This window comes from Rhinoderma darwinii, chromosome 2, assembly GCF_050947455.1.
Source record: "Rhinoderma darwinii isolate aRhiDar2 chromosome 2, aRhiDar2.hap1, whole genome shotgun sequence".
NCBI lineage: Eukaryota > Metazoa > Chordata > Amphibia > Anura > Rhinodermatidae > Rhinoderma > Rhinoderma darwinii.
The window spans coordinates 197,362,747-197,375,765 of record NC_134688.1 but is presented as its reverse complement, the minus strand read 5'-3'; the positions used below and the strand labels follow the sequence as shown (position 1 = coordinate 197,375,765).

General features: G+C 43.7%; 1 protein-coding gene across 3 annotated transcripts in view; it reads right to left on the bottom strand.

Annotated features, from left to right (window-relative positions):
- The window catches only part of LOC142742688 (sodium/hydrogen exchanger 2-like), a 123,107-nt gene that overhangs the window by 38,087 nt on the left and 72,001 nt on the right, over nt 1–13,019 (bottom strand). For all 3 annotated transcript variants that reach the window (XM_075852703.1, XM_075852701.1, XM_075852702.1), the window contains one exon: nt 5,397–5,614. In XM_075852703.1, the coding sequence (XP_075708818.1) occupies nt 5,397–5,614 (218 nt within the window). The remainder of the gene's footprint in view (nt 1–5,396; nt 5,615–13,019) is intronic.

The following is a 13,019-nucleotide window of genomic DNA, read 5'->3' as shown; positions in this document are numbered from 1 at the left end:
CTCACATTTTCAAGAAAATTTAAAAAGGCTATTTTTACAGGGGCCAGTTCAGTTGTGAAGCGGCTTTTAGGGCCTTATATATTAGAAACCGCCAAAAAGTCACCCCATTTTAAAATCTTCACCCCTCAAAGTATTCAAAACAGCATTTAGAAAGTTTCTTAACCCTTTAAATGTTTCACAGAAATTAAATCAACGTGGAGGTGAAATTTTCAAATGTCATTTTTTTTTTGCAGAAATTCATTTTTAATCTATTTTTTTTGTAACACAGAAGTTTTTACCAGAGAAACGCAACTCAATATCTATTGCCCAGATTCTGCAGTTTTTAGAAATACCCCACATGTGGCCCTAGTGCGGTAATGGACTGAAGCACAGGCCTCAGAAGCAAAGGAGCACCCAGTGGATTTTGGGCCTCCTTTTTATTAGAAAATATTTTAGGCACCATGTCAGGTTTGAAGGGCTCTTTCGGTGCTAAAACAGTGGAAATCCACCAAAAGTGACCCCATTTGGGAAACTACACCTTGAGGAAATTATCTAGGGGTCTAGTGAGCATTTTGAACCCGCAAGTTTTTTGCAGAAATTATTGGAAGTAGGCCGTGAAAATTAAAATCTACATTCTTTCAAAGAAAATGTAGGTTTAGCTAATTTTTTCTAATTTCCACAAGGACTAAAGGAGAAAAAGTACCGCAACATTTGTAAAGCAATTTCTCCCGAGTAAAACAATACCCCACATGTGGTAATTAACAGCTGTTTGGACACACGGCAGGGCTTAGAAGGAAAAGAGCGCCATTTGGCTTTTGGAGCTCAAATTTAGCAGGAATGGTTTGCGGAGGCCATGTCGCATTTGCAAAGCCCCTAAGGGACCAAAACAGTGAAAACGCCCAAAAAATGACTCCATTGAGAAAACTACACCCCTTCAGGAATCCATCTAGGGGTGTAGTGAGCATTTTGATCCCACAGGTGTTTCATAGATTTTATTAGAATTGGGCAGTGAAAATAAAAAAAATCCTTTTTCTTCAATAAGACGTAGCTTTAGCTAATAATTTTAAATTTTCTCAACAAATAAAGGAAAAAAAGAACCCTAACATTTGTAAAGCAACTTCTCTGGAGTACGGCAATACCCCACACGTGGTCATAAACAGCTGTTTAGACACACGGCAGGGCTCAGAAGGGAAGGAGCGCCATTTACTTTTGGTGTACAGATTTTGCTGCATTTGGTTTCTGGTCGCTATGTTGCATTTGCAGTCAGTCCCCCCCAGAAGTGACCCCATTTTGGAAACAACACTCTCAAGGTATTCACCTAGGGGTGTAGTGAGCATGTTAACCCCACAGGTGTTTTGCAGAAATTCGTGTGCACACGATGTGGGAGAGTGAAAATAGGAATTTTTCCTTAGATACGCCAATATGTGGTGCCCGGCTTGTGCCACCATAACAAGACAGCTCTCAATTTTTATGCGGTGTTTCCCGGTTTTAGAAGCACCCTACGTGTGGCCCTAATCTTTTGCCTGGACATTCGACAGGGCTCAGGAGTGAAAGAGTACCGTGTAAAATTGAGGCCTAATTTGGCGACATATAAAGTATTGGTTCACAATTGCAGAGGCTTAGATGTGAAATAAAAGAAACCCCTGAGAAGTGACCCCATTTTGGAAACTACACCCCTCAAGGCATTTATTAAGGGGTGTAGTGAGCATTTTCACCCCACGTGTCTTTTCCATAAATGATTGCGCTGCCGAAGGTACAAATTCAAATGTTGCCCTAGCTATGCCAATTCATTGTCAAATATGTCGTGCCCAGCTTGTGCCACTGGGGACACACACCTCAAAAATTGTTAAAAGGGTTCTCCCGGGTATGGCGATGCCATATATGTGGACATAAACAGCTGTTTGGGCATGCTGTAGGGCTCAGATCGGTGGGAGCGCCATTTAGCTTTTGGAGCGTGGAATTTGCTTGGTAATAGTTTTGTTTGGAGTATCACTGGTGTTTCCGTTTATAATGTGGGGCATATGTGAGCTCGGCAGAGTACATCGGGGCATAGTCAGGTGGTATAATAATAAGGTAAAAAAATATAATAAAATGATCCATAGATATGTGTTACGCTGTGATCGATCCTTTCTGCACAGGCCAGTGTCGCACTGATGACTGGCGTCCTTCCTTATCCCCCTTTTGGTCCACACTCTGCACCTTTGCAGTTTGGGGAATTTTGCCGGGAAAGTGTTGTCCTGGTATAATACGGGCACCCTCACTTCCAGCAGATATGTTTGGCCTCTCCCCTTCCTGGTTCCCTAATTTTAGTGCCTTGATACATCGCCTTTTGAAACAGAAGAAATGTTCCCCTCGGGCCGGCACAACTGCATATTTTTCTTTCCTGAATTATTGGAGCCTTAACTTATTTTATTTTTTCATAGACGTAGTGGTATGAGAGCTCTTTTTTTTACGGGACGAGCTGTAGCTTTTATTGGTACCATATTGGGGTACATGCAACTTTTTGATCACTTGTTATCCTTTTTTTGGGAGGCAAGGTGACAAAAAAACAGCAATTCTGCCATAGCTTGTTTTTTTTTATATACAGCGTTCACCGTACGTTATAAACTACATGTTACCTTTATTCTGCGGGTCAGTACGATTCCGGCGATACCTAATTTATAGAACTTTTTTATAACTTTTTGAAAAATAAAATTACTTTTGGAAAGAGAATGTATTTCTTCTGTCGCGATGTTGAGAGCCATAACGTTTACATTTTTTCGTCGATGGAGCGGTGTGAGGGTTTGTTTTTTGCGAGACGAGGTATAGATTTTATAGGTACCGTTTTTGGATACATGCGACTTTTTGATCACTTTTTATTTCAATTTTTGGAAGACGGTGACCAAAAAAACAGTAATTATGACAGTGTTTTTGAGGGTTTTTTTTTACGGCGTTCACTGCGCTGGATAAATAACATAATATTTTTATAGTTTAAGTCGTTACGGTCGCAGCGATACCAAATATGTATGGCTTTATTATTTTTTTCAATAATAAATGACTTGATAAGGGAAAAAGGGTGATTGTGTTTTGTGTTATTACTTGAAACTTTTATTGTATGTTTTACAACTTTTAGTTTTACTTTTTTTACACTTTTTTTTAACACTTTTTTTTAGTCCCACTAGGGGACTTGAAGGTCCAACTGTTTGTTTGATGTTCTAATACATACCTATGTAGTGCAATGTATTGGAACTGTCAGTTGTTCACTGACAGCAAGCCGATCAGGCTCCGCCTCTGGGCGGGGCCTAATCAGCTTACGTAATGGCAGACAGGAGTCCATTGTTAGGGCTCCTGTTGCCATAGTAGCAGTCGCCAGCCTTGCCATCGCGTGGAAAGGCTGCCGATTTGCTACAAACCTCTAGGATGCAGCGATCACAATGGATCGCTGCATCGAAGGGGTTAATGCCAGGAATCGGAGCTAGCTCCGGTTCCTGGCGATAGATCGGGGTGTCCGCTGTAACATACAGCGGACACCCACTGCTGATGACGCCGGCTCAGCTTCTGAGCCGGAAGCTGAGCCGGCGCCATCTTGCCGATGGTACCGGAAGCCTCCTGGGCCCCGCCGACGACGGGGCATAGGAGGATTCCGTTACAGGCTGATCGGGAGGTAAGTATTAGCCCTCAGATCGCCTTTGCAGCCACCGGCAACCCAGCGATCACGTTGCTGGGGTGCCGGTGGCTATAAACTCCTCACATGCTGCAATCTCTATTGAACGCAGCATGTGAGGGGTTAATCGGCCGGATCAGATGCTAGTTCCGGTCCTGGCCGATACCTCAGGGTGACAGCTGTAACATACAACTGTCACCCGGCGGTGATGTCGCTGGCTCAGCTCCTGAGCCAGCTTCATCTCCATGACGTACAGTTACGTGAAAAGGCGGTAAGCCACCAGCTTTAATCACGTAAATGTACATGATTGGGCGGGAAGGGGTAATGTAAACCTTTGAATGGCATTTTTTTTTTCAATAAAAAGATCACTGTGATTGGTGCAACTTTATAAATGGTTTTTATTGAATTTTTTTTTACTTTTTGAGATACACCTACTCTGTGTTCTCTATACAGAGCAGGTGTATCGTCCTGCGGACCTAATGGGTTCAGTGACAGCAGGTCTTGCGTGTCTCTGACACACAGGATCCACTTGTAATCTATCACATCTAAGTTAAAGGCTGGGTTCACACGAGCACATTAACGTCCGTAATGGACGGACGTATTTCGGGCGGAAGTCCCGGACCGAACTCAGTGCAGGGAGCCGGGCTCCTAGCATCATAGTTATGTACGATGCTAGGAGTCCCTGCCTCTCTGCAGGACAACTGTCCCGTACTGTAATTATGTTTTCAGTACGGGACAGTAGTTCCACGGAGAGGCAGGGACTCCTAGCGTCGTATATAACTATGATGCTAGGAGCCCGGCTCCCTGCACTGAGTTCGGTCCGGGACTTCCGCCCGAAATACGTCCGTCCATTACGGACGTTAATGTGCTCGTGTGAACCCAGCCATACACTTAGATGTGGTTGATAACAGCTCGATCCTGCGTGGCAGGACCCACTTTCACTAAACGTGTCAGTCCTGCGGGCCTGACGGGAACAGGATTTAGAGAACGATACAGCTGCGCTGTATAGAGAATACAGAGCAGCTGTATCTCAAAAATACAATTTTTTTTTTTTTAATAAAAACTAATTAGAAAGTTGCACCAAACACACTGACATTTTTATTTAACAAAAATGCCTTTCAAAGGTTTACATAGCCTTTAAGTAGTGGTACTTGGCTTAACTGAGAACCACTGGTCTAGAATACAGCAAAGCTAGGAAGGAGTAGCCTGGCCATTGAAAAGATGGTGGGGGAGTGTATTCTGAGATAAACTGTGGAAGGTCTAGCACATATTAAATCTGGAGACGGAGTAGTGTAGCTCATAGAAAAGCTGTGGAATTATATGTATGTCCTATAGAAGAACTAAAGAGCGGTCACAATGGAGAAGTAGTAGCCTGGCATATAGCAAAGCTAGGCAAGGAGTGGTCTAGAATATAGGAAAAGAAGGAAAGATTGGTCTGGCAAATTGGAAAGGTGAGCAAAGTGGCATCTGGCATAGAGATGGCCTGCGGAAGGAGTGGCCTGAAAAACACTCATGAATAAGCCCAGAAAGGTTACATGCAAGAAAAACTATTTTGCCTGGAGACAAACCTTAATGTTAAAAATGCAGATTTATCTGCAATGTGCGCCTAAGAAAAAAATCAGCAATGTTGACTTGAACTTGATAACAGTGGGACGTTGAATTATTATAATTTTATCCACACACTTGCCTTGTAAAGCGATGATATAAAGACCGTGAGTGCAATATATGTAACTTATCATGTTATTTAAGTAAATTCTTTTTGTGTTAAACTTACCCATTGCACGCCAAATCAAGCAAAATAACAAAGTAAAGCAAACAAAGGCCCAGTTCCATTCGTGGTTTCTTCCAACTGTGGAAACGCCCATGAAGATAAAGATCAAGGTTTCGCTGACGCTGCTCAACATCTTCATGAAATATTTAATTGTTGTATAAGACTTCTGAGAAACATTTTCTTCAACATATTTATTCATGGACATAGCACAAGTTGTGATACTGAAACAAAAACATCCAGTGTTAGAAATGTAACAAAACCCTTATAATGTTTATTCTTGTATTTATCTCTTATTACTAAATAATAAAATGATGTGTTTCCCATGAAGTAACAAAATGCCCGTAATTATATAGGGCGGGTACCATTATATAAATGCATACATTATAACTTTTAGTGTTCTATTAAATAATCTATCTATACATTTAATTGTAACCTATCGCCAAGGATAATCCCAGGTTTTAAAGATTTGTTTGTACAAATGTACAGATAATGCAGCTGCATGAAAGTATCCATGGAGGGTTCCTGTCATTTTCATTATTATGTATTATATCATACTGTAAAAGTAAGGAATGGAATCGCAAAAAAGAAGTGGCAACCACTAATCTGAGCATATTAGGTGCTTAAAGTGATTTTCTGGGATTTAAAAAATCTCTGCATTTGGGCTAAAAATGGAAAAATTGTGCAATATACTTATTTTGCCAAGTCCACTTTGCTTTGATGTCCATCGTGCTGGCAGATTGGGTGACCACGCTGAGCAAATGGTGGCCGCAGTGGTGAGGTTCTGTTCATAGTGTCATCACCACTGTAGTCAGCCACCTGACGTGCATGAAGGAACAAAAGGAGCTATTTTTTCACCTGTATGGTATCATATTTAATATAATATGTAGTACAATTTTTCTTCTCTTAAGTGAGTTTAACAATAAATAATTAATTGAACAGTAATTATGATAGCATTAAGCCTTCCGAGTCATGGCAGCCTGAAGACTAAGGTATAGTCATCCTGCTTAAATACTAATCTCTCACGCTATCAAAGATATTATAAAAAAAAATTGTTCCTCTCATCTCTAGCTCTCATTTTAAAGAACCCTATAGTTTTATAGAGTTCCATTAAATGTAAGGTTATGCACTTAGGAAGGGAATATATACGTACATGTCACCATTACATACTAAATGGGAAAATACTGGTTAAAACTGATATGGAAAAGGACCTAGGAATTTTAGTTGACAGAAAACGTAACTGTACCAACCAATGTCAGGCAGCTGCTGCCAAGGCAAAAAGGATCATGGGGTGCATAAAATGGGCATGGCAAGAACATAGTTCTACCACTTTATAAATCACTAGTCAGGCCGCACATGGAATATTGTGTAGAGTTTTTCGCACAAGTAAGACATAGTAGAGCTCGAGCGGGTTCAAAGGCGGGCGACTAAAGCAATAAATAGAATAGGTGGACTATAGTACCCAGAAAGATTATCAATATTAGGGTTATTTTGTTTAGAAAAAACTAGGCAACTATGTATAAATTCATCAAAGGTGTAATAGAGAGATTTGTAACTATATCAAAGGGGCATCTTCTATGTTTAGAGGAAAGAAAGTTTCTACACAAACATAGGAGGAGATTCTTGATGCCTCTGGATGCCTTTCTTAAGTCTAATGAGATAACAAGTTATGGTTACTAGATTACTATAGATGGGGTGTTGATCCAGGAAAATAAAAAGATAATTCAAATTGGCTTTTACCTCATTGGGGTTTGCTTTCCTCAGAATCAACATTGCACAATGATAGGCTGAACTGGATGGACAGATGTCTTTTTTTGGCCTATAGAAGACCACGTTATGCTTTTGGTAGAATTTACAACATACAACTGTACGCTACAGGAGTGGCCAACAAGCAAGCAAGGTAGTGACATCAAATGCGCCTCCAGATAGCTCCAAAGGAGCGAACAGTTTATTGTAAACTAATAAGTGTTTGCTCATTATGTTCATATTAGATAACTAATATGAAATAAAGTGACACTGTATTAGGTAAATCATATTATATTAGAAAACTCTCCAGATAAAAGCTTGAAATCAATAGGGACTTTTTTGCATATTGCGTCTTATGGCTGAGTGTCGTTCTTTTTAACAGTTATAATGGCGTTTTTCTCCCTTAGACCTCCATAGTTTTTTTTGCTTCCGGATAAAACTTCTGTGTCAATGGGTGTGTTTTTTTTTATTATGCCTTTAGTGGTGTTTTTATTTAGAATAAATCATGTTTTTCAAAGAAAAATTATTGCATCACACGATCTTTTAATCACGATTAGCAATGAGGAGAACTTTAGATAATAAAAAACACAGGTAGTAAAACCCACTATTAGCAAAAAAAGGCCATAAAAAACTAATGAACTATTGAGTTTTTTTAGATGCAATTTTTTGGAAGAAATAAACACCTCACAAAAAGTGTGTGTAAAGGAAGTCTTAAGGCTTTATTACACGGGTCAATAATCAGGCAAACGAGCGTTCATATGAACGCTCGTTCCCCATCATTGCCCTGTGTAATCAGGGCAACGATCAGTCGATAAACGAGCAATAGCTCGGCTCTTTTATGCAGATTAAATATCATCGTTGTCGGCAGCACATCTCCATGTGTAATCAGTGAGATGTGCTGCCGACATGATGAAAATGTATGGGTACGAGCAATCATAATAACGAGTGCTCGTCCCTTTAAATAAGCAATCATTGCTCGGTGTGAAAGGAGCAAACGAGCGCAGATCAACGAGCTTTCCACGTCGGGCCGTGTAATAGGAAGTGTAATAGGATCTTTAGGCAGTCTATTCTTAGCAACCAATTTGTCTCAGATTACAATGGGGCTACTCATTTCATGGCTTTTTACTGTCTGTTATATTATTTTAGTTAGAACACGGCCGTAATTTTGATCCGCAATTATGGACCGTAATTGCGGATCAAACTACTGACCCATTCATTTCTATTGCCCACGGACACCTTCCCGTATATTTAGGGGAAGGTGTCTGGGCCGTAGAAAGGCTCCGCAAAAAATAGGACATGTCCTATTTTTTTATTTTACAGACCGTGCTCCCATGCTTTATAATAAGAGTGCGGCCCACAAATGCGGGTGACTGTCTACGGCCGTAGCCATTAATCACGAACTGGGATTACAGCTACGGCCATTTTCAGGGAGCCTCAGGTTTTGCGTTAATAATTTGTATAGAGTTCTTTAGACAAAAACATATAAAAGAATTTAATAAATAGAGTCACAAAATATCATTATAGTGTAAAAGGAATCTGTTTTAGGCCCTATTCACATGGCGGAATTTTAGCAATGGAACCCGCCGCGAATTCCAGTGCAAAATTCTGCCTCCCATTCATTTTAATGAATGATGATTCTTTTTCACACTAGCTGATTTTTTTTTCAGCTAGCGGGAGAAAGAAGCATCCTGCTTGATCTTCGGGCGGATTCTGCCTTAGCGGAGTAGCAGCTGGCCCGACAGCAGTGTACCAAGTCAATATACAGTCCAAGCACAAGGGTACCTGTAATAGTCCAGACAGTAGCAACGGCTAGGCACAGATGGGACCTTGGCGACAGGAGATGCCAAACGTGGCAGATGACACCAGACGTGGTGTAAGTCAGCAGGCAAAGTAGACGACACAACACGACTCCAACACTAGAGATGGCACAGAACAAATACAGCACGGGACTCAGGCTATAGGTAGTAGGGCACGGGAACACAGGGAACCGCATACGATTAAGGGACCATTTGCAAGACTAACAAAGGAATACAAACAATACTCAGGCAAGGAGTAAAAGGGCAGAGCCCCTTTTATAGTCCAGAGTGATTAGGGCTAACTTGTAACATATTTCATGTGTGCGCCCTGGCCCTTTAAGGTCGGGCACGAGCGTGCACCCGCACCCTACGGCACACTGCAGAGCGGAGTGAGTTCTGGCATCTAATGTGGAGATGCGGGCTAGCACCCACAGATTCATGACCACAACCGTCAAGGGGTGAGTCAGAACGACGGTCCGCGGCCATGGACGTTACATTATCCCCCACTTACGCCCCCCTCTTCTTGGGACCAGAGCGAGAGAGGAACTTCTTAATGAGGGCAGAAGCACTGAGGTTCTCTTCTGGTTCCGAGGACCTCTCCTCTGGATCAACCCCTTCCAATCCACCAAAATAAAAAGTTCTTCATCCTACTTTCTTGAAGTCCAGGATCTCCTTTACCTCCATCACATCGGAAGAACCGCTAGGAGCAACTGCAGGGCTAGGAGTTTTAGTGCAGCGGTTCAGGACCACAGGCTTCAGGAGGAACACATGAAATGAGTTGGGGATTCTGAGGGTAGGAAGCAGCCGATAAGGATAAATCTGTTGCATGATCTCAAAAGGTCCGACGAACCTGGGAGCAAATTTGTAAGAAGGCACCTTGAGACGGATATTCTTAGAGGATAGCCAGACTTTGGTAACAAGAAGATGCTGGGGCGGCTCTCTTCTTCTTATATCTGCCTTTTGCTTCATGCGATCGACTGCCAGCAATAGAGGACCGGGTCTGTTGCCGGATTTACAGAAGGTCCCCAAATGCAGAGTCAGCTGTGGATACCTGAGAAGTAGCCAACACAGACTGTACACAGTGTAGAATAGTGTGGAAGTGGTGGACTCACTTGTGTGGTTGTTGTACGAGAATTCGGCCCATGGAAGAAGTTGTACCCAGTCATCATGCTGCATGGAGATGAAGTGACGAAAATAATTCTCCATGATCTGGTTAACCCTCTTGACTTGCCCATTGGACTGGGGGTGATCGGCTGAGGAAAAGTCCATTCTCACATCCAGGAGTTTACAGAGGGCTCTCCAGAATTTTTAGGTCAATTGAACCCCTTGATTGGACACGATGTGAAAGGGCAAGCCATGCAAGCAGAAGATGTGCTGAATAAAGAGGTTTGCCAGTCAAGCAGCAGGAGGTAGGCTGTCAGAGGGATAAAATGTGCCATCTTCGAAAAACCGGTCCACCACCTGCTGAGGGGGGAAGTTTCTGTGACAAAGTTCATTGCAATATGCTGCCAAGGGGCATTGGGTACCGGCAGAGGTTGGAGCAGGTTTGAAGTGAGCAACCTTGTTGGAAGCACACACAGTACAGGAAAAAAACAAAGTCCACAATATCTTTGGGCAGAGTGGGCCACCAGAAATGACGAGTTATCAGGTCAGGAGTCTTGAGAACACCAGCGTGCCCAGCCAGTTTGGAGCTGTGTCCCCAGCGGAGAATTCTTCTCCTGTCTGCCACGCAAACAAAAGTCCTCACCGGAGGGATGTCTCTAACTTGCAAAGGATTGGCAGTGACAATGCAGGACGGGTCTATGATACTTTGAGGCGACTCCACAGTGTCCTCTGTTTGAAACGACCTGGACAGGGCATCGGCCTCACATTTTTGTCAGTGGGACGGTAGTGGAGCACAAATTGGAAATGGGTGAAGAACAGCGACCACCTGGTTTGAAGGGGGTTTAGCCGACTGGAGATAGGTGAGGTTCTTGTGGTCGGTGTATATCAGAATGGGGTGAGCTGCGCCCTCGAGCAGATGTCTCCACTCCTCCAGACCCAATTTGATGGCCAGTAACTCCCGATCCCCAATAGAGTAATTGCGCTCTGCGGAGGAAAAAAGTCTTGAGTAATAGCCACATACTACTGCCTTTTCTTTGAAGCCTATCTGGAACAGATGTGAACCTGCACCAACAGAAGAAGCGTCCACCTCCAACGAGAACTGCCGAGACATGTCGGGATCGAGGCTGAAGTGAAGGCATTTTTGAGGCATTCTTGAGGCATTCTTGAGGCTATTAAATGCTGATTCTGCCTCTGAAGTCCACACCTTGGCGTTCATACCTTTCTTAGTAAGGGTACAGATGGGGGCCATTAGTGAAGAGAAATTTGGGATAAACTGCAGGTAGAAGTTAGCGAATACCAAAAAACGCTGTATGGCCCGCAGTGCCTGAGGACATGGCCACTCTAGGACAGACTTCACTTTCTCGCAGTCCATCTTGAGTCCCTGATCCGAGATGATGTAGCCCAGGAAGGGCAAATAATTTTTTTCAAATGTACAATTTTCAAAATTGGCATACAGGTGATTCTCCCTTAATTAAGATCAAAATGTCATCAAGATACACTACAACACAGACATAGGGGAAATATCGGAAGATATCATTGACAAATTCTTGGAAGACCGCGGGAGCGTTACACAGGCCGAAGGGCATCACCAGGTATTCATAGTGCCCATCTCGAGTGTTAAATGCTGTCTTCCACTCGTCACTTTGATGGATTCGGATAAGGTAATAGGCCCCGCGCAAGTCTAGTTTAGAGAAAATCTTGGCTCCTCGTATACGATCAAACAATTCCGAGATCAGTGGCAAAGGGTATTTGTTTTTGACCGTGATCTTGTTGAGACCACGGTAGTCAATGCAGGGTCGAAGAGATCCGTCTTTTTTCTTTATGAAGAAGAACCCGGCGCCGGCCGGGGAGGAGGATTTTCGTATGAAGCCCCTCTCCAGATTCTCCTTGATATAGGCTGACATGGACTGAGTCTCTGGCAAGGAGAGGGGTATACGCGTCCGCGTGGAGGTGAAGAATCAGGAACCAGTTGAATTGGGCAGTCGTACGCCCGGTGTGGGGGAAGCATCTCAGCCTCCTTCTCGCCAAAGACATCCGCAAACTGCGGAAAATGAGTAGGTAGTCCGGTTAACATTTGAGGCATAGGAGGCAGAACAGGATGAACCTGTAACAGGCATCGGTGGAGACACTTAGAGCCTCACTGGAGCACCTCTCCGGAATTCCAGTCTAGGACCGGGGCATGAAGCTGGAGCCAGGGCAGGCCCAGCAACACCGGATTGATGGCTTTGGGCAAGACGAGAAATGTAATCTGCTCCTTATGAAGAGCTCCCACTTGGAGCTTCAGTGGCTTGGTCTCGGACACGATGGGATCGGGCAGAGGAAGACCGTTCGCTGAGGTGTCTCCAAGGGAGCCGTCGGCAACCAGAGCTGATCCACTAGGTCCTGTTGGATGAAGTTTGCTGCGGACCCGAAGTCCAGGTAGGCAGAGACCCGGTGCATCTTCTCACCAGACACTATGGTCACAGAATGGACAATTTCAGAGCGAGTCTTTTATTTAGCGCCGTTCCGCTGAGGGTTGTCTCTCCAACCAAACCTAGGCACAGGAGTTTTTTGGTTTTTGGGGGCACAGATGCACAAAATGGCCTCCGAGGCCACAATATAGACAGAGTCTCGAAGTGCGTCTGCGTTGTTTCTCTTGGACAGATAATTTGAGGCGGTCTACTTGCATAGGCTCCTCAGCTGGCGCAGCTGGTGAGGGCAACAGGGATTGCTGGAATTTAGGAGCCAGCCAAGGAAGTCTTCTGGCCCGGCGAACCTCTTGAGACCGTTCCTGAATCCACATGTCAATCTGGGTAGCTAGAAGAATGAGGTCATCTACGGTTGAAGGCAGATCTCGAGCGGCTAGTTCACCTTTGATATCAGAGGATAGACCCTGCCAGAATGTGTCCACTAAGGCGTCGTTGTTCCAGGTCAGCTCTGCCGCCAGGGTACGGAACTGAATGGCGTACTCGCCCACAGAGGTGTCTCCTTGGCGCACGGTCAG